Source organism: Capsella rubella, unplaced genomic scaffold, assembly GCF_000375325.1.
Source record: "Capsella rubella cultivar Monte Gargano unplaced genomic scaffold, Caprub1_0 scaffold_1, whole genome shotgun sequence".
Lineage (NCBI taxonomy): Eukaryota > Viridiplantae > Streptophyta > Magnoliopsida > Brassicales > Brassicaceae > Capsella > Capsella rubella.
In genome coordinates, this window is record NW_006238923.1 from 1,842,601 (window position 1) to 1,860,068 (window position 17,468).

A 17,468-nucleotide genomic window follows, 5' to 3' on the forward strand; every position below is an offset into this window, starting at 1 on the left:
TTAGTTAGGCCCTCTGTATTATATCTACTATGGCTTAAAGCCTTCAACAAACTAATCGAGACAGTTTTGCCATAGTTTCCACTTTCCTCTCTCGTCTCTCGTCTCTCGTCTCTCTCTCCTCACGCCACTCTAATTCTCTCGTTGTTCTCAAACAGTAACAATGGCGTCATCTTCAAAGCAAAATCCTTCTTCTTCAAAACCCCCAAGGCATCCATCTCCCATCAAGGCCTCACTTCCCACGAAATCCGGTGTACCGGAAGAATCCCAATTTCGAAACCCTAATAACCCGTCGACGTCGTCTAGTTCACCGATTTCGATGGCGGTGGAGGATCAGGTCCTGGGGCGTTCCACTCACCTCACCCGCCCGGAGCTTCTCCGACGCAGATCGCACAATTTGAAGCAGCTGGCCAGATGCTATAGAGACCATTACTGGGCTCTAATGGAGGATCTCAAGGCGCAACACAGATATTATAGCTGGAACTATGGTGTTAGTCCTTTCAAAGATGAGAGTCATCAGAAAAACAAGAGACGTAAGGTAGAAGGACAGACTGGGGATGAGATCGAAGGTAGCGGAGACAATGATAATAACAACAATGATGGCGTTAAGGCTGGTAACTGTGTGGCTTGTGGTAATGGTTGCAAATCCAAGGCCATGGCACTCACCAATTACTGTCAGCTTCATATTCTCATGGATAAAAAGCAGAAGCTTTACACCTCTTGTACTTACGTCAACAAAAGGTTCTTTCACCAAATTTTTGTGTTTCATTTAGTTTTTAACTTTTGATTCGCATTCTTGCTAGTTGCTAGTATGTGGCTGTTTCGAATTAGGAAATATTAGGTGCTTCCATAAATGCTATTATGTTTTCGTCTTATGCTGTGAAATCTAGTTCTTTGATACTGGTTTTGGTTTGGTGGTGAGGTACTTTCAGTACCTCGCATTGTTTCTTGTTTGCATTGTAATTGGCTAAGAAGATCAAAGTTAGGATTGTCTGCATTAGTATATCTTCATGAAGTTCTTACTGTGATGGTCGTAGCTGTTATGGAAAATTGGTAATACAACATGGCGCATATGATATGTTCTCTGTTATGTCATTCGTGTTTTTATATCCCTGATTGGAAAGAGATTAAATTTTTGCATTCTCAAGAGCAACTAGCATGTGATGGTTATATAATCAGCTCTATTTTTTTTTATTTTTTTTTAACTTTTATATTTCCAATCAGCTCTATTCTGACTCTGTGTGGTTATTGGTGTTCATGCAGAGCTCAGTCAAAAGCAATAACTTGTCCAAAACCAACACTTGCATCAACTGTTCCTGCCCTGTGTAACGTGCACTTCCAGAAAGCCCAAAAGGATGTTGCTCGTGCGTTGAAGGATGCTGGTCATAACGTTTCTTCAGCAAACAAGCCTCCCCCGAAACTACATGACATAATAGCCGCATTTGTGCATCATATTCAAATAAAAAGAAAGGCTCCACGAAAAGAGGCCAAATTGAAAAGCTCAGTGAAAGAAGAAATTACAAGCTAAATCAGACAGTTATAGTGAACAGAAGCTGTTTGTTTCCATAATTGTGCAAAATGGAAGGTAAGATAACTGGTTTCCTATATGTGAAAAAGACAGGTAGCTGATCCTGACTGGATATAGATAGGGTAGTCATTTATGCCCGGTAATGAAGAAAGTGTATTTTTTATACAAGTGTTGTAGATCTTGGTCAAACAGATTTTAAATGACTAGCTTCTAAGTGTTGCCACGTGGTTTTCGTTCTATTTACGTGAATGAATTCTACTATAGCCGAGTAGACTTATATGCTAACATACAACAGGTTCTGTGATCTTTGGTTTTGTCCAATGTTGTCTTGATGAGTGTGGATTAGGTAGACTTAACCCAATACTTTTGTTAAGCGTTAAACCAAGCTACATATATAATATTAGGTCTGTATCCAAGCAGTTTATGTACCTGCATACCATTTGACCTTGCTTCTCCAATGACATTGACAGATTGAGCTGTGAGTGCCAAGGTTACAACTTGCAAGGAGCTTTAGTTAACTGGAGAGCAACATTGACACAATGGTTCAGATTAAGCGTTTAGATTGAAATGAGGATATCTAAGCACTATGATAATACCATTATCTAAGTTCTATAGTAGAATTCCCAAATCATTTAGCTACTGGTAGCTTTCATGGCTAAGTGAAAAAAAGATGTTTCTTTGGGTAGTTGCTGTTGTGACCTTTCACCTTTCAGTACTCCTTAATCTAAATCGATTTGTTCTTGCAGTGTTCTCTCAATTTAAGACTTGATTTGTTTGCAAAACTCCTTTGTTTCCGATTTTTGTGAGAAGACGTAATTGAGCAAGTACATAAAACTTATAAGTTGATTTTAGAACAACTGTACAATACATTTCACCACTTTCATTAGGCGGCTATGTATTTGAATTGCTTTGGTACTCTGAAGACTCTGCTTGTTGTGAGGGTTCCGTAACATTTGTTAAATCTGCACAGCATCTTCATCTATTTTCTTCTCGTTCCCTCCCATTCTATTCTTCATACATGATTAAGGAGCATCACCAAATTGGGCAAATTAGCCATAAGAGTGTAAGCTCCAACACACATTCACAAAAGTGGAACGAGTCAAGAGTGTCAGAGGAGAGCAGTAATGTCAGTACCTTCATAAAGAGGGTCGTAGATCCAGTTACAAAGTAAAGACTAGTTACCTCAGTAAGTTGAGGTCCATATAACCAGTAAGTGAGAGCTCTCATAAAGACGAGTCTCTTACCACTGCACAAGGACAACAATCTAGCATTCATCTCTCACATGTAGCTTCATCACGAGGATAATCATAATGCATCAGTGTCAGTTAATAGGCACGGTTAGATTGGTTACCTCTGCAGAATCAAGAGCAGTCAAGTTAGGGCGAAGGCTCTCACTAGTCAGTACTGCATAAGGAGAAGAATCCAGCAATTAAGAAATCAGATGTTAGAGTTGCAGAAGGTGAGGCCAGCAGGGTAATGAGAAAGAATATGATGCTTTTTTATTCATGAATACCACATTTATTTTCCGTTGATAAATCATTAGACTATTAACTGAGAGAGAGATACATGGAATTAAGTAAAAATCATTGTCGGTGTTCAGTTAAATATCAGACCTTTCCAGTTCTGAGATCTCCTCCCCAGCAAAACAATGGGCGACATATATTGTTCATGTAAGAACATCTTCACAAGAATTTCTCAGCTGCACAATTGGACAGTACAGGCAACGGCTTGAGCCCAGTATTTGAGCCTAGCTTTCACGTCATCAGGATTATCACCTAAAACAACAACAACAACAAAATGAAAACATTCAGACTTCTTCATATCCGAAACCTAATAAGAGTCAGGTTCGAGGCTTATGTAACAACAAGAAGGGGAATGTTGCACAACCTAATAAGTGTTAGTTCTCACAACCTAACACTAGAATTACCCAAAATCAAATCAAAGATGACCGAGGATGAGACAAAATACCAGGGCTAGAGATTTTCCAATTGGCAATCGGAGCAGCGGCGGACGGAGAATCTTCCGGTGACCTAAGCTTATCGTCTAAGAACTTCTGGCTCATGGAATAGCAAAGCTCAAGAGCAGGCAAAGTGTTGCAGAGCTCGGGGATCTCGTCGTAGCTGAAACCAAACCCTAGATCTAAACAACCCTTGAGATCTTCGAGATCGTCGTCCGTCAAACTCTTGGATCTAGTGAGATCGTCTTTTTGATCATCGTCGGTGGAACAGGAAGCAGTAGTAGTCTCGACGTAACCTTCGAGCAACACCAGGCTCTTCTTCCTCTCCAGCTTCTTCCGGCTACCTTGGCCGGATCTGCGGGTCGAGACCTCTACCCAGGCTTCATTGATTCCCGAATCATCAGCGTAGTCGAAGTATTGCCGTGGATCTGATGATGAGCAGAGAACAGAATCCATCACTCACTCTTTCTTCTTCTGGATCTTCTTCTTTTCTCTGTTGCTCAGTTTTCTTAATGTGATTGGAAACAACTGTGGTCGGGAGAAAAACATAAGAGTCTGATTTGTTTACTTATAAAAGCCCGTGAATGTATGTATGTATGTATGATTGATGGTAATCATGTTTGATGATGATGATGATGTCATGTCTTCTCGCGTGACTAACTAACGTCTTTTCAAAAAGATTGTGGGCCTTGACCATTCTTAAAAACGCAATGATGAAAATATTTGAAAATTAAATTAAATGGCTAATCTATGATTCTATATAATTAAATATGATAATACAATACCTATGATTCATCCATATCTTGCTCTTATTACGATTAAAACTGTAACTGTATTTTGTACAGTACGTTGATGTGCCTCGAATACATTGTTATAACTAATAAGGGTGCAACAATAGTGATATCCAACTCTAATCGTATATATGGGAATGGGATGATGAATTTTGAGGTATGATAAAGATGTAATATGTCAATGTGGAGATGGGAGTATTCTAGAAAACTATCACAATCTACTGTACGTAGATGGGAGTATTATGGATGTGAAAACATTGTCATTGTAACGAGAGACTTTTTTTGTTGTGGCCACACAGGACAGTTGGTCTTGGTGATCGAGGGGGAACGTGGCGAGTAACGAATGGAGAGAAGATGGGAAAGTTGAAAGGTTGCATATATAGAAGGCCAACAAAGCCACGTTGTCGCCTCAATAAATTTTTTTTAAGTGGGAGGAGAAATTTACAACGTCGCACTCATTATTATTGTTGAGCTTAGGCAAGCTCCCATTACATTTTAACATTTATATGGTCACCATGAATTGAAATCCTTGGCCCCTATTGGAAACAACCCTTTTTTACATATATATATATATTTATGTATATCCCTTTTTCCATGCAAAAATAAATACTGCACTCGTGGTGCGAGCCACCACGGGAACACTCGTGGGAACCACATAATCTAACGCTTTCGGCTTTTTCTTCCCTTTAGTTTTAGCCCCTCAAATGTTACACACACACGTCACTTTTGTGACAACTAACTACTACATATATACAGACCACAACACACTTGATAATAGACAAAATACTAAAGATTTATGATAATAGCCTTAAGTCCGACGAACTACTATTCCATTTGATGTTTGTTTTTATCTCTACTTGTAGAATATTCCGTGCAGCTAGGCATAATGGATGATCTCTTATTCTCTTCAACTTTACAGACGGACTCTTCTTGATATTAGTTGAAAATGTTGGAGTTGACTGACTCTTCTAATTGTTAAGTCATACGACGACGCGACGATCTCCATTTTGGTTTACAACTGATGGTATATATGTATGTAGTTTCCTTTGATTTTTCTTTTCTTTTCTTTTCTTTCCTTCAAGTCTCTTTCTTCAAAGGAAATTAGTGGACGACTTACAATAATTCCAAATTTTGCATACCTGGTCAACAATATATCTACATGTCTTTTGACTTTTCCAATACTTTTAATCTGTATATGGTTTATCTTGAAAGTTATTATGTGACTTTACTATGTTCAAGCGTGTACGAACTATATACGTCATTAATGTAAAATGATACAATCAACAATCAGCAGTACTAATAAAGCGAACAATTCCACATTCAATTTAAATATTTATATTCATATAACATAAAAATTAAATTATATTTCTTATATCAACCATCTCGATGTTTTTTAAAAAAATAGCCGAGCGGTCTTTGGTAAACTCTTTGTTTAAGTCAAGTAGGACAAGTGTAGGCTTCTCATTTGAATGTTAAACTATAAATACATTATAAATCTAAACAGATTAGGGTCAACGATGACTTGTCACAAAAGCAAAAAATGCGAAATTGCTAACCCTTTTCTCAGATTTATATATATACAGTATATAACGTCAAAGACATGGTCTTCTTCTTCTTTATAGTTGAATTCTATATATATTAAAAAGGGGAAAACGTCGTGAATACTTCTCTTCTCTCAATTGTATTCTCTCGTACGTATATATGGATATATATTCCGTGGTGAAAAGTCTTGGTGAGCTCGAAATCCGATCTTCAGAAGATGGTCAGACGACCGAAGAAATATCTGTCCAACGTCGTTATGCAACTGTTCTGACAGATGAAGATATTCTAAAGCTTATGGAAATTGACATTCAGAGTGTTTCAGAGCTTGCTTTCCTCTCCAAAGCCGACGCCACACTTTTGCTTTCTCATTTGAGCTGGTAATATTATTTGCTCTAAGATTCGTATTCTATTATTCTACAAGCAAAACCCTTTTCTTGATCTCTCTGTTTCTTTTGTTTTATCTACTTAGGGATGTTAATGATATTTGTGAACAATGGTGTGCTGATACCGAAAAGGTTAGAGAATCCGTCGGCTTATTGGAGCTTGACCCACCTTCATCTGATGACAGTGAAGTAATGAATAATCTTTGAGTTTAAGTTTTGTTTTTAAAAAAAAATTCTACTTAAGTTTTTAACTTACTTTTGTTCCCAACTCTAAGTAATTAACACAAGATCCCTTTATAGTTCTTTTGCCGAGTCTGTGGCGAATCACACCCACATGAGAACTTTGCATCGGTCTCTTGTGGCCATCGTATATGCACTGGTTGCTGGAAAAGTAAGTATATATCTCGTTTGACTCAAATTATTTCGTAATTCATTGACGACCTGATCATATTTATATCGATGACATGTAAATTATAGGCCATATCAACAAAATCATCATTCAAAGTCCAGCTGCTGAATTGAATCTTAGGCTGAAATGTCCAGTTCGTGTTGGTCTCTACGCTTCTTGTACTGCTTCTGTTGGTCAAGATGTGATTGAGAGATTTGCTTCCGAGCAAGAGAAGTCCATGTACGATCAACATCTCCTTAGATCTTACGTTGACAGCAGCAAAACGGTGATAAATAAATAAAAATACACTCTAAGAAAACAACCTTAGATCACTATGAACCATGTGTTTCTCATTTATAAGGTTTTACTTACCTTTTTATATTTCTTCTTTTGCTGGTATTAGATGAAATGGCATCTTATCCAGGGGGCTAGTTGCGCCATTGAATTTGGTCCCGATTCTGAAAATTCCAGTGTCTCCTGTCTCCGTTTTCTTAGACTCTGTTGGAATGTGAGTTCTTAAAGCTTGAATCCTTTTGTCTCTAAACCAGTTTCTATCACTGTATATTGAGTCTTAGCTTCAGTGCAGGGAGGATGCTCACAGTCCTGTGGACTGTACAACTGCTGCAAATTGGTTAGCAACACACGTTTCTGATCATTTTTTTTTTAAAAAAATAGACAAAGATTCGGTCTACTTCCCATGTACGGAATGGTTTAGTCTTATTTGTATTTATGATTTTAGGGTACAAGAAATTACGGTGCCTTGTCCTAAGTGTCAAGTAAGGGTCCAACGAAATCAAGATAATGCTCTGAAGATGAAATGTTTACCTTGTAACTATGAATTCTGTTGGTAATGTACACTTAATTATGCTTCTATTATTTCTTGTCGTGTGGTTAATTATTGTGATAATACTATTAAGTTCTTTCATGAAATTGCTCTGCATGCAGGTGCTGCCATGCCGACTGGATTGTACATGGGGAAGACGATTTAGACTTCTATGCTTTCTCGGTACTGTATCTAATATAGAAGAGTTTCATGGTTTTCCTCTATCAGCCAATATTGTATTAACCTTTCTGATGTTTTGTAGAGTGATCAAAGTGGGGAAATGGCTGCAGATAGTAGATACAAAGAATGTTATGAAAATTGGAAGAGTAGTGAATTGGTATATATGAGCTTCAAATCCATTATTCACTTGTGAAAAATATGCACTGATTTGTTTTGAGTTGGTTTTGGGCAGTTGATGGTAAAAGCAGAAGCAAACTTACAGAAACTAAACACTATTGTAAGAGAGTTCTATTATGTTGTCTTCTTATTATTGTTCTGTTTTAGTATCTGTAGATTAAAGTTGAGAGTTGAGACTAGTGCTTCTCTTCTTTTATTTTAATCTCTTTTTTCCAGGTTGAGGATCTAAGTAACTCACAGTTACCAACCAAACCGCAGCTTAAGTTCATTTTAGAAGCCGGACTTCAGGTTCGCAAAAGTGAAACCAGTGCGAGAAATCTATGTATAAGATGTTTTGGTTTCCGACATAACTTTACATGTCATACAGATAATAGAATGTACAAGGTTCCTGAAATGGACTTATGTTTATGGATATTATCTTGGAGAGGATGAGGTTGGGAAGCAAAATATACTAGAGCAAATGCAAGGTCTGTAATTTTCGTGTGCAAATGCGTATTGATAAGTTTCGGTTTCTTTTGAAACTGATGCATTATAAACTAAATAGTTTTCCTTTGTCGCTCAGAGGATGTAAAGTCGGTTCTTCTGGACAAGCTCGATGACTGTCTAAAGACTGACCTATCGCAGTTACTTGACGGGGAGAGACCAACAGAGTGTTTCAATCGCTTCCGCATCAAGTTAACCGAACTAACTAGGTTTTACTCAAATTATCTGCCCTTGTTGTGTATTCCCTTGTTTATTGTGTTTTAAGCAAGATCCAACAGTTAAAACCCTAAACTTAGTTCACTTTTTTTTTGTTGGCTTCGTAACAGCATAGCACGAACACACTGCGAGAATCTGATAGGAGTCATAGAGAATGGCTTAGCTAGTGACTAGCTAGTGGTGTCTCTGCTTCAGAACGGAAGCTAGTGGTCCGGGCCATATACATGACGATTGATGGAGGCTAATAGATGATTTCCAGTTTATTAACACAATTTCATTAATTTTATTACCGATAAGTTTATTTGGATATTGCAGTTCAGGCTGGAATTTTTTATATATATTAAACGAGATTGTTGTTTCCGTATCACACGGGGGGTTGTTTACCATAATGTTTTTAAACATTTTGTAACACACAAATCCGTCACATCTACCACTAATATTAAACATGATAAAAATACCAAAGGCAACACGTAACTATTTAGTCGTATTCAATAAAAGTGGGTTACTAATCAATTCACTTCTATAGCTGAAACCCATATTAATTCTACGTGAACGCATTCTTTCTCGCGCTTGTCGGTTCAATATTGGCTTCATGAGTGTACTAATTAACTTGTACGATTTCAATCTTATTTGCTGTTTCGAGGAAGAAGAGAATCAGCCAAAGACGTTTCGTGTTCACAAATCGTAGACAACAACCGACGTTATTATTAATGTCTTAAAGAAAGTTGCAGCTTAACAACGTAACATTGATTTTTCCTATAGATTTACATTTAACCCTGTGTAATGATTTTGTCTTCTTCTTTACATTACTATCATTAAAGACTGCCTATAATAGATACGTGGATGATCATTCTCACCAAAGAAAATGTCAAAAAATTTGTGTTAAAAAAAAAAAAGAGGGGGAAATTTTCCATTTTTAAAAGAATCAATTATACACTTTGATTAAGGAAAAAGGACTAATTAGAAGTAGTATTTAACTTTTCCTTTTCTTCTTCTCGTCTTGGGTACTAAAACTCAAGTTAAGCTATCTTCTTGTCAAAGTCCATATATCTAATCTTTTCGGATTCTGAATCGCGAACCCAGCGAAGCTACCAATTTCTCGATCAAACTATCCGAGCTCCGATTCCTTATAAAAGATAAAGCCAGAACCTTTATTTGCTTTGTGATCCTCTCTCTCTCTATCTCTGATAAAGCCAGGACCTTTATTTGCTTTATTGAAACCCCAAACCCTACTTTGTCCAGCGAGAGAGAAAGAGGGTTTCGTCTGATTCCGCTAAATTTCGAGTCTTTATTTAAAGGAGGCTCTCATCATGGATTCTGAAGATGATATGCTCGATGCCCACGATATGGATTCGGGGGATGATGATTTTTACAGCGGCGGGACCGATGACGATAGTGATGATGATGGTCAAGCTTTCGAAGGGTTCGCTGAGGAAGACGGGGACGATTCCACCTTGTTCACCTCGCGTCGCTCTCAGGTGAATTCAACTTCTTCTTACTTGTAGCTTGTCATGTGTTTCTTGCTTTTGTGTTTAGGGTAATTGCTCTACGGCTCTTTGTTGATTAAGCAATTGATGATTGTTAAAGTTTCAATTTTTTTTTTCTTCTTTTGCTGTTTTGAATGCTTTCTAAGCTTTAGTAGGTTAGTTTTCCCATTATTGTGAGTACTGAGCTTTACGAAGTTTTTTTTGCTTAGACTTTTGCTTTGTTCATGCAATGCCTAGTCTTCTAAGTGATGGAAAGGTAGAAAAAAGGAAATTTTGATTTCTAGATGTAAAATTGATTGTTATCCTAGTGTAGTAGCTTGATGGAAATACAGTTATCGGTATCTTCTTTTTGTACTTTTATCTTGGTTCCAAGCTCATTGTTGCATCCTTGTGTTTCCGGTAACACCAAGGATTCTTGCAAAGGATCAGTATATATTTACCAATGCTTTTTAACTGTTTGTTTATATCGTATTGTTTATATTGCTGATAAAGAGAGGAATTCGTTAGTCTGAAGTAGACATTTTTCTTGAAAATTGGGTTTCATGTTGTGTATATCGTTGATTACATGTTCTTTAGTCCACTCCTTGGCTATAGCTGTTATGTTTCTCTCAAAATACTCAGTTAACTATTTATTTGGCTGACTTTCTTATACCTTTACTGGTGGAGTTGTGGCATGCCTGAAAGTGCTCTACCTTATTGTTTTAATTTCACATCTGCTCGTATTTTACTATGACTTAGTGTTGCTGTTGTAATGATGTCTGCTTCCAGATAAATTATGTTGTTCTTAAGGAAGAAGATATTCACAGGCGTCAGAAGGATGATATTGGACGAGTTTCCATGGTCCTCTCCATAAGTCATGTCGAAGCGAGCATTTTGCTTCTTCACTATCACTGGTAAATTCACTTGACATTTACTGGGTGATTATGCTATAAATCTTGTTGTTTCCTGTGTTTGTTATATACAATATTGTTTATCCTTGAATTGTTTCAAAACAACATTTCTCTTCCATGAAATTGTTTTAATCTGCTTCATTAAATGACTCTTATAACTTTTTTTTGTGAACATTGATTGATGTCCACTAGTGGGCTTTCTCTAGTTTTCTAATGTTCTGAGAAATGTGTCATTTTAGGATTGTTAGTAAAGTTGACGATGAATGGTTTGCGGATGAAGGGAGAGTTCGGAGAACTGTTGGTATATTAGAGGGACCTGTTGTTCCAACACCTGATGGCAGAGAAGTAATTCCTTTCATTTTTCAACTCAGAATTGTTTTCTATAACTATCGCTTGGTAAATCATGTTTCACTGACGCATGATTTGATGTTTAGCTTAAATGTGGAATATGCTTTGAGTCCTACCCTCTTGAGGATATTGTTTCAGTTTCTTGTGGTCATCCTTTCTGCACTTCATGTTGGACGGGTAAGTTTTTTTTCTCTCTCCCTTATCTATAGATGCTTACATCTATAGCTTCAGAATCAGGGACTGTTGATTTGTTATTTTTCTTGTTAACATTTTGGTTACACAGTTTCAAATATATATACGTGTGAATTTAATTATTAAGTTTTAGTTTCTTCCATGCCTTTAATGCATGGATTTAAGTTTTATATACTGTCTTATGTTAAAACATCTCTTTTCTGATACATATCGTTTTATATTATGTACAATTATAGGTTATTTACACACCACCATCAGTGATGGCCCAGGATGTTTGATGCTAAAATGTCCTGAACCTGCTTGCCTTGCTGCTGTTGGTCAAGATATGTTCGATAAATTGTCTTCGAAGGAAGACAAGGAGAAGTATTATAGATACTTTCTTAGGTCTTATGTTGAAGACAACAGAAAGGTAAGACTTCCAAGAGAACATATATCAGTCTGTATATCTTCACTTAAGGAGCAGAACCTACCTGATGCTCTTTCGATCTGTGTATAAATTCATTGTTTATCCCCGTGTCCTCCCTATGATGCTTTAATTGACTTCAGTTTCCAGGAAACTTTTCTATGCCGTGAAGTGACTATTACAATCATAAATAAAAGCTATCTTTTTAGCACTAGTATTGATAGAAGTCCTCTCTGTCCCAGAGTTACCTAATTTTTCCTTTTAAAAATCTTGTATGGAATGGAGTCCAGCTTTTTTGATTAAATCAAAATCACAATAATCCCATCTTATTTTAAGGCATTTGCTTTGAGAAAAAACTATAGAGTTTGTCATCTATATTTGTGTTGATGATATGGGCATATCGTGCTTGTCTAGTTTTAATTTTGCTCCTATTGTTCTTTCTGCTTCAGATGAAGTGGTGTCCTGCCCCAGGATGTGAGCATGCAATCGATTTTGATGCCGGGTCTGGAAGTTATGATGTTTCGTGCTTTTGTTCACATAGCTTTTGCTGGAATGTAAGTACTTGGACTCAGAGCCCTCTTAATTAGCTTTCTCTTGATTATTTAGTCATTTTGGAACTGTGATAAATCTGAAATTCCAGTGCACTGAAGAGGCTCACCGTCCTGTGGATTGTGACACAGTTGCGAAATGGATACTAAAGAACAGCGCTGAATCTGAAAATATGAATTGGTATATGCTCTCTCATATTCTGGTTAATACTAATACATATCTTGTCGGCGATTGATTGCTACTGTAGCTATGTCATTTTTCACGCATCTTCCAGTTTATTATACTGCTTGCTAATCTTATTTTGCCTCCTCATCCCAGGATACTTGCCAATTCAAAGCCTTGTCCAAAGTGTAAGCGGCCAATTGAAAAGAATCATGGATGTATGCACATGACATGCACATCGCCTTGTAAATATGAGTTTTGTTGGTAATGCTTTCTCCCCATCTCTGAAGGTGTCTTTGTTTGGTTGTTACTCTCTCTCTGCAATGTTGGATTGCAAGCTTTTTACTGTCTGAGACCTTAGGATTTAATCTTGTAATAGAAACGCAAGATGTGGTAATGAACACATTTTTATTTGAATCCTTAGGCTTTGCCTTAATGCATGGACAGAGCACGGGGAAAGAACTGGTGGTTTTTATGCCTGCAACCGGTATGAGGCGGCTAGGCAAGAAGGATTGGTAAGACCTCCTGTACTTATTTGATCATCTGTGGAGGGATATTCTGGAATCAATTGAGTTGATGATTGTCAATATTGTTTTGCTGTTAAAATTTCCCTGTTTTAGTATGATGAGGCTGAAAAAAGGCGAGAGATGGCAAAAAATTCGCTAGAGAGATACACTCATTACTATGAACGCTGGGCAAGCAATCAACAGGTATTCTCAATTTATTTTGATTTCTTATGCCTTTTGTGTCTTTCCATCATATATATAATTACTTTTTCGAGTGATTTGGCAGTCGAGGCAAAAAGCTATGGGGGATCTGCAGAAAATGCAATCAGAGAGGGTGAGAATTATTAATCTTATTTTTCAGTTTTTTCTTTGTGATCTTTTATCTACCTAATGATAGTTAATTCTTCTTTGGAGTGGAGAATGATGTGAGCTAGTATCTAATCCCATTGCTTTTATTTGCAACAACAACACCAAATTGTATCTAAACTAAGTAGAGACTGCATTGTTGTTACTTTGTGTATTTTTTTTTGTTATCAATGTAATACTTTGTGTATTTTGATTTGCATCTCTGGTGCTTAAATAGAAATGAGCGTAAAGTTTTTGGCAGTTTCTCACATGCTGATGTCAAACTTTTCTCATTGTTCTGCTAGCTTGGGAGACTTAGTGACATACAGTGCACACCAGAATCTCAGCTCAAGTTTATTGCAGATGCGTGGCTCCAGGTTAGCTTCTAAAATCTTCAGAGAAATGTAGACCATGTCTCAGAATGTTCCTTCATATATGTTATACTTTTGCAGATTGTTGAATGTAGGCGGGTACTGAAATGGACGTATGCATATGGATATTATCTATCAGATCATGCTAAGCGGCAATTTTTCGAGTATTTGCAAGGTCAGAACTCTCATCTGTAGATTTAGCTGGAACAGTCCATTGTGTCAGTGAACCCTTGAAGTTGAAGTTTCTCTTGTTGATCTGATCAGGGGAGGCTGAGTCAGGTTTGGAGAGGCTCCACAAATGCGTAGAGAAGGAAATAGAGGTGTTTCAAACTGCTGAGGACCCTTCAAATGATTTCAATAATTTCCGGTCCAAATTAGTGGGTTTAACCAGGTAATTGTCTTGTTTACATCTATCCGGCTGTTTAGTACAGAACAAGAAAATACATTAGCTTTTCAGACAGATCAATATAGAATCCCTTTTGACTTTAAGATGAGTCTATTTAGTCGTAAGTTTTTACTATACTCAGATCCATTGTTGCATCTCAAGTCAGACTCTGTTGTAGACATGTAGATTTAGCTGTGAACTAGTTGAGACTTTGAACAACGATATGGAATGCTAACCCCAGTGGCTTCTATTGTATATTAACAGCATAACTAAAACCTACTTCGAAAATCTGGTGAAAGCTTTGGAGAATGGTCTTGCTGATGTGGATTCGCTAGCTGCTAGCAGCAAATCAACAAACTCTAAAGCTTCTAGCAAGACAAAAGGCGGTGGGAAAGGTAAAGGAAGCTCCAAAAATGGCGGGTCCAGCAGAAACCCAGATGACAACTGACATCTCTTTGGTCTCGCTTGTGTGCTGCCACCTCACAAAGGTCTTAGATTAATCAGAAGATTAAGAAAGACTTTTGTTCAGAAATTGGAGAAAGTTTTGGGGTTTACAATGCTTTCGAGTCTCTTGAGTTTAAAGACTATTAAGGGACAAGACTGCACTCTCAAGTGAACTCTGTCTCTCTGACTTAAGGGTATATGTTAGTTTTTACTTGCCCTAAATATTGTATAGGATAAAAGAATCTGCTCATTGTTATTGTTAGTTTGGCTTTTTTTACTTCGAACCAAACTCAATGTCTTCGAACCAAACTGAAGTCTCGTGTCTGAAAATTTCTCGAGGTCAAGAGCAAATGGAACCTCCTTAGTCAATTTCACCTAGTATGATCTTTTACATTAATTGGTTGTGCCTTGTAATATTGAATCCAAAACACCTCAACAACGTTAAAACCTCTGTTAATTGTTTTGTGGGTCAATTTTCAGTAACAAGCATTGAGATTATTGTTATACAATATTTAGAGAGTAAAACAACGACTCTGTAAACACTGAGATGAAGCTGAAGTTTACAATGGAATGATATCTTGGTTAGAGAAGGATGAGAATTATAGTATGGTCAAATACATTGTCCTAAGAAAGCCGTATTTGGCTCTTTTACAAAATGCTAGCATGTCAGCCTGACATTGGTCAATGCCATTATTGCGCGAAACACAAATCTTCTCTATCTACTATCTAATGCAATCTATAGTCAACTATTTCTTTTGTTTTTCTCTGAAGCCTATTTGTGTTGACTCCTTCAAATTCTCCACGAAGTTAGTGGTTGCTGTGTCATTAGCTTCATCTATGTTTTTTTTTTCAAAATTTTTTTGAATGCGACATGTGCTCCTCAACCTATAATCTCAATGCTTGTTACTGAAACGTCTCGTCTGATTTTTAAGTTTTACAGAAAGTGATTGGGCACTTCAATGGCTTTCACAAAAGAAAAAGATGGATCTAAGGGATTTGTGAAGAGAGTGGCTTCATCTTTCTCCATGAGGAAGAAGAAGAATGCAACAAGTGAACCGAAGTTGCTTCCAAGATCGAAATCAACAGGTTCTACTAACTTTGAATCCATGAGGCCACCTGAAACAAAGAAGATTTCAGATGTCACAAACAAAACAAGGATCAAACCATCAGGTGGTGTAACACCACAACCAAGAAGGGAAAAGATTGATGATCGTGGTGGTGGGAAGAATAAGAAGTTTGGAAAATGGAGAAGCTTTGATGATAGTGATTCCATCTGGTTATCTTCAGATTGTGCATCTCCTACTTCTCTTCTTGAGGAGCGCAGATTATCAGTATCCTTTCTTTTCTCAGTTGATGAGAGTGTAGTCTCTTGGTTATCAAACCTTGCCAAATCGTCCCTTTCTCTGAATCAGCAAGAAGTAAGTCCCATCAAAGACCGTCCCAGGATCCCAAGGAACACTAAAGAGAATGCAGAGAACATTCAGAAGAAAGATTTGTCTTGTTCTGCTCTAAATCTCACCGTTCTTGATTCTTCTAATCAGAGTTCACAAGGAAAGAAAGTTAGTTTTTCGCCATCTTCTTCAGGTACAAAACTTGATTCAGGGAATTCTTCTCCTTCTCTGTCAATCTCCTCTGATTTGCCGTCTGGTCCGAATAATTTGGTTCATGAGAAAAATTGGAATGAGAAAAGTGCAGAGACTGTGGATTCTAAGAACAGTAGTAATGTTGATGAGCCGCTTTTCTGGCCATATGAACAGAGATTTGACTGGAGACCTGAGGATATCCTGAAGCATTTCTCAATGTCACCTCGGAGAAAGAAGTTATTGAATGCCAAATTTTCTGCAGGTACCTCCCCAAGATCCATGAGAGCACAACTTCTCCAAGCAAGAAAACTAGATCTTAAAGATGGTTGTAAGAGAAAGCTTGTGTTCAATGGCCCTATAACAAACGCATCCAAGATTCCAGAACTCAAAAGAACTACCAGCAATAGCAGCAACAAGAATAACAACAGCATGAAGAACGAGCCAACCAAGAACTGCGTGAAGAGGAACAAAAGTTTGCCATCAAGGTTGAGAAAATCGAGCAAAACATGTTCAAAGGTCGTGCCTGTTGAAATGGGTGAAGGAGTGATTGCAGCAGAGAGAGCCAAAGTGGAAATAACAGCTAGAAAGCTCATAAACCGCAGAAGCAAGACTATGTTGGAAGACGATTTCGCATTGATGAATGATTTCTCAATAGAGAACGCAGTGGGGCTTGGTGAGTTCAAAGGTAGAGAGGGTATAGACTCAGAATTTAACTCTGACACATTCTTTTTTCATGATTCTCTTTGAAACCATAGATTATATATAGTTGCCAGAAACAAAAACAAAAAAAAGCCTGTCTTTGGCAACAAATTTTGTTCTCTTATTTTATGAATTTTCTCTTTAGACTGAGTGTATAATCAGATTATCATTTGATTAGAACAGGCTAAAAACTACAACCCTGGCTCTGATTGTATGAGCATTTTGGAGGAATTCACCTAAAACACTTGCACAAGTCAATCAATTCTAATAAAAACTTAAAATTAATAAATGAAACAAATTATGTAAATAAAACATTAAAAAGAAATCAGTTTAGTTAACGGCGTCGTCACTCGACACCATTTTTTTTTTAAGTTTTCAATTTTTTTAATTTAGTGGCCATTGATGAACGTATTCACCCTTTTTCGTTGTATTTGAACTGGAATTATTTCAGCTGCATGAGCCATACGACCAGATCACACAATTGAATTCTTCTACGTTTTTGGAAGGTATATTCTACATCTAGAAACCAGAGAAGCCTATAGTCTCAAGTCTCTCTCAGAATTTATTAGTTTTCATCTAATTGATTATCGTTCATAGTTTGCAGTGTTATATTAGTGAAAGCATATGCATAGTTTTTAG

The 17,468-nt window shown here is 37.2% G+C and overlaps 5 protein-coding genes across 13 annotated transcripts; 4 read left to right on the forward strand and 1 right to left on the reverse strand.

Annotated features, from left to right (window-relative positions):
• The first annotated feature begins 79 nt into the window (after positions 1–79).
• LOC17899259 (INO80 complex subunit D) lies at positions 80–2,270 on the forward strand. Of its 2 annotated transcripts, XR_002835367.1 has the most exons (3): positions 80–738; positions 1,261–1,582; positions 1,996–2,270. XR_002835367.1 is itself a non-coding variant. In XM_023789229.1 (2 exons), exons 1-2 carry the CDS (start codon positions 161–163, stop codon positions 1,523–1,525), a joined length of 843 nt encoding a protein of 280 aa, XP_023644997.1. In that variant the 5' UTR covers positions 80–160; the 3' UTR covers positions 1,526–1,788. The 2 variants fall into 2 exon arrangements, 1 of the variants encoding a protein (XP_023644997.1); XM_023789229.1 differs by lacking the exon at positions 1,996–2,270 and having other exon boundaries at positions 1,261–1,788.
• A 52-nt stretch (positions 2,271–2,322) lies between these two features.
• Positions 2,323–4,041, reverse strand: LOC17898214. 8 transcript variants are annotated; one of them, XM_023789237.1, is made up of 5 exons: positions 3,494–4,041; positions 3,139–3,300; positions 2,877–2,929; positions 2,708–2,771; positions 2,323–2,530 (listed from the first exon to the last, which is right to left on the reverse strand). In XM_023789237.1, exons 1-2 carry the CDS (start codon positions 3,936–3,938, stop codon positions 3,221–3,223), a joined length of 525 nt encoding a protein of 174 aa, XP_023645005.1. In that variant the 5' UTR covers positions 3,939–4,041; the 3' UTR covers positions 2,323–2,530; positions 2,708–2,771; positions 2,877–2,929; positions 3,139–3,220. The 8 variants fall into 8 exon arrangements, with proteins under 8 accessions (XP_023645005.1, XP_023645004.1, XP_023645001.1 ...); XM_023789236.1 differs by having other exon boundaries at positions 2,323–2,535; XM_023789233.1 differs by having other exon boundaries at positions 2,323–2,593.
• Positions 4,042–5,943: 1,902 nt separating this feature from the next.
• LOC17898376 (probable E3 ubiquitin-protein ligase ARI12) lies at positions 5,944–8,832 on the forward strand. Its single transcript, XM_006307287.2, has 14 exons — positions 5,944–6,192; positions 6,285–6,387; positions 6,499–6,589; positions 6,676–6,872; positions 6,990–7,094; positions 7,168–7,217; positions 7,326–7,433; positions 7,532–7,592; positions 7,672–7,746; positions 7,822–7,866; positions 7,983–8,054; positions 8,134–8,233; positions 8,329–8,458; positions 8,576–8,832. The coding sequence occupies exons 1-14, from the start codon at positions 5,975–5,977 to the stop codon at positions 8,637–8,639; spliced, it is 1,419 nt and encodes a 472-aa protein (XP_006307349.2). The 5' UTR covers positions 5,944–5,974; the 3' UTR covers positions 8,640–8,832.
• Positions 8,833–9,495: 663 nt separating this feature from the next.
• LOC17898751 (probable E3 ubiquitin-protein ligase ARI5) lies at positions 9,496–14,944 on the forward strand. The gene is made up of 15 exons (XM_006306418.2): positions 9,496–9,943; positions 10,721–10,845; positions 11,082–11,187; positions 11,277–11,367; positions 11,619–11,791; positions 12,235–12,339; positions 12,426–12,514; positions 12,653–12,760; positions 12,921–13,011; positions 13,117–13,206; positions 13,289–13,336; positions 13,653–13,724; positions 13,800–13,893; positions 13,983–14,109; positions 14,368–14,944. The coding sequence occupies exons 1-15, from the start codon at positions 9,776–9,778 to the stop codon at positions 14,549–14,551; spliced, it is 1,671 nt and encodes a 556-aa protein (XP_006306480.1). The 5' UTR covers positions 9,496–9,775; the 3' UTR covers positions 14,552–14,944.
• A 562-nt stretch (positions 14,945–15,506) lies between these two features.
• Positions 15,507–16,919, forward strand: LOC17897872. The gene has a single exon (XM_006305967.2). The coding sequence runs from the start codon at positions 15,507–15,509 to the stop codon at positions 16,875–16,877; it is 1,371 nt and encodes a 456-aa protein (XP_006306029.1). The 3' UTR covers positions 16,878–16,919.
• The last annotated feature ends 549 nt before the right edge of the window (positions 16,920–17,468 follow it).

Coding starts and splice junctions, on each gene's coding strand:
- LOC17897872 (XM_006305967.2), top strand. CDS start 15,507: ATGGCTTTCACAAAAGAAAAAGATGGATCTAAGGGATTTGTGAAGAGA.
- LOC17898214 (XM_023789231.1), bottom strand. CDS start 3,938: ATGGATTCTGTTCTCTGCTCATCATCAGATCCACGGCAATACTTCGAC. Junction 3,301..3,493: donor TTGGAAAATCTCTAGCCCTG/GTATTTTGTCTC, acceptor TTGTTGTTTTAG/GTGATAATCCTGATGACGTG.
- LOC17898751 (XM_006306418.2), top strand. CDS start 9,776: ATGGATTCTGAAGATGATATGCTCGATGCCCACGATATGGATTCGGGG. Junction 11,792..12,234: donor ATGTTGAAGACAACAGAAAG/GTAAGACTTCCA, acceptor TTTCTGCTTCAG/ATGAAGTGGTGTCCTGCCCC. Junction 13,207..13,288: donor GCTGGGCAAGCAATCAACAG/GTATTCTCAATT, acceptor GTGATTTGGCAG/TCGAGGCAAAAAGCTATGGG.
- LOC17898376 (XM_006307287.2), top strand. CDS start 5,975: ATGGATATATATTCCGTGGTGAAAAGTCTTGGTGAGCTCGAAATCCGA. Junction 6,193..6,284: donor TTGCTTTCTCATTTGAGCTG/GTAATATTATTT, acceptor TTATCTACTTAG/GGATGTTAATGATATTTGTG. Junction 6,873..6,989: donor ACGTTGACAGCAGCAAAACG/GTGATAAATAAA, acceptor TGCTGGTATTAG/ATGAAATGGCATCTTATCCA.
- LOC17899259 (XM_023789229.1), top strand. CDS start 161: ATGGCGTCATCTTCAAAGCAAAATCCTTCTTCTTCAAAACCCCCAAGG. Junction 739..1,260: donor TGTACTTACGTCAACAAAAG/GTTCTTTCACCA, acceptor GTGTTCATGCAG/AGCTCAGTCAAAAGCAATAA.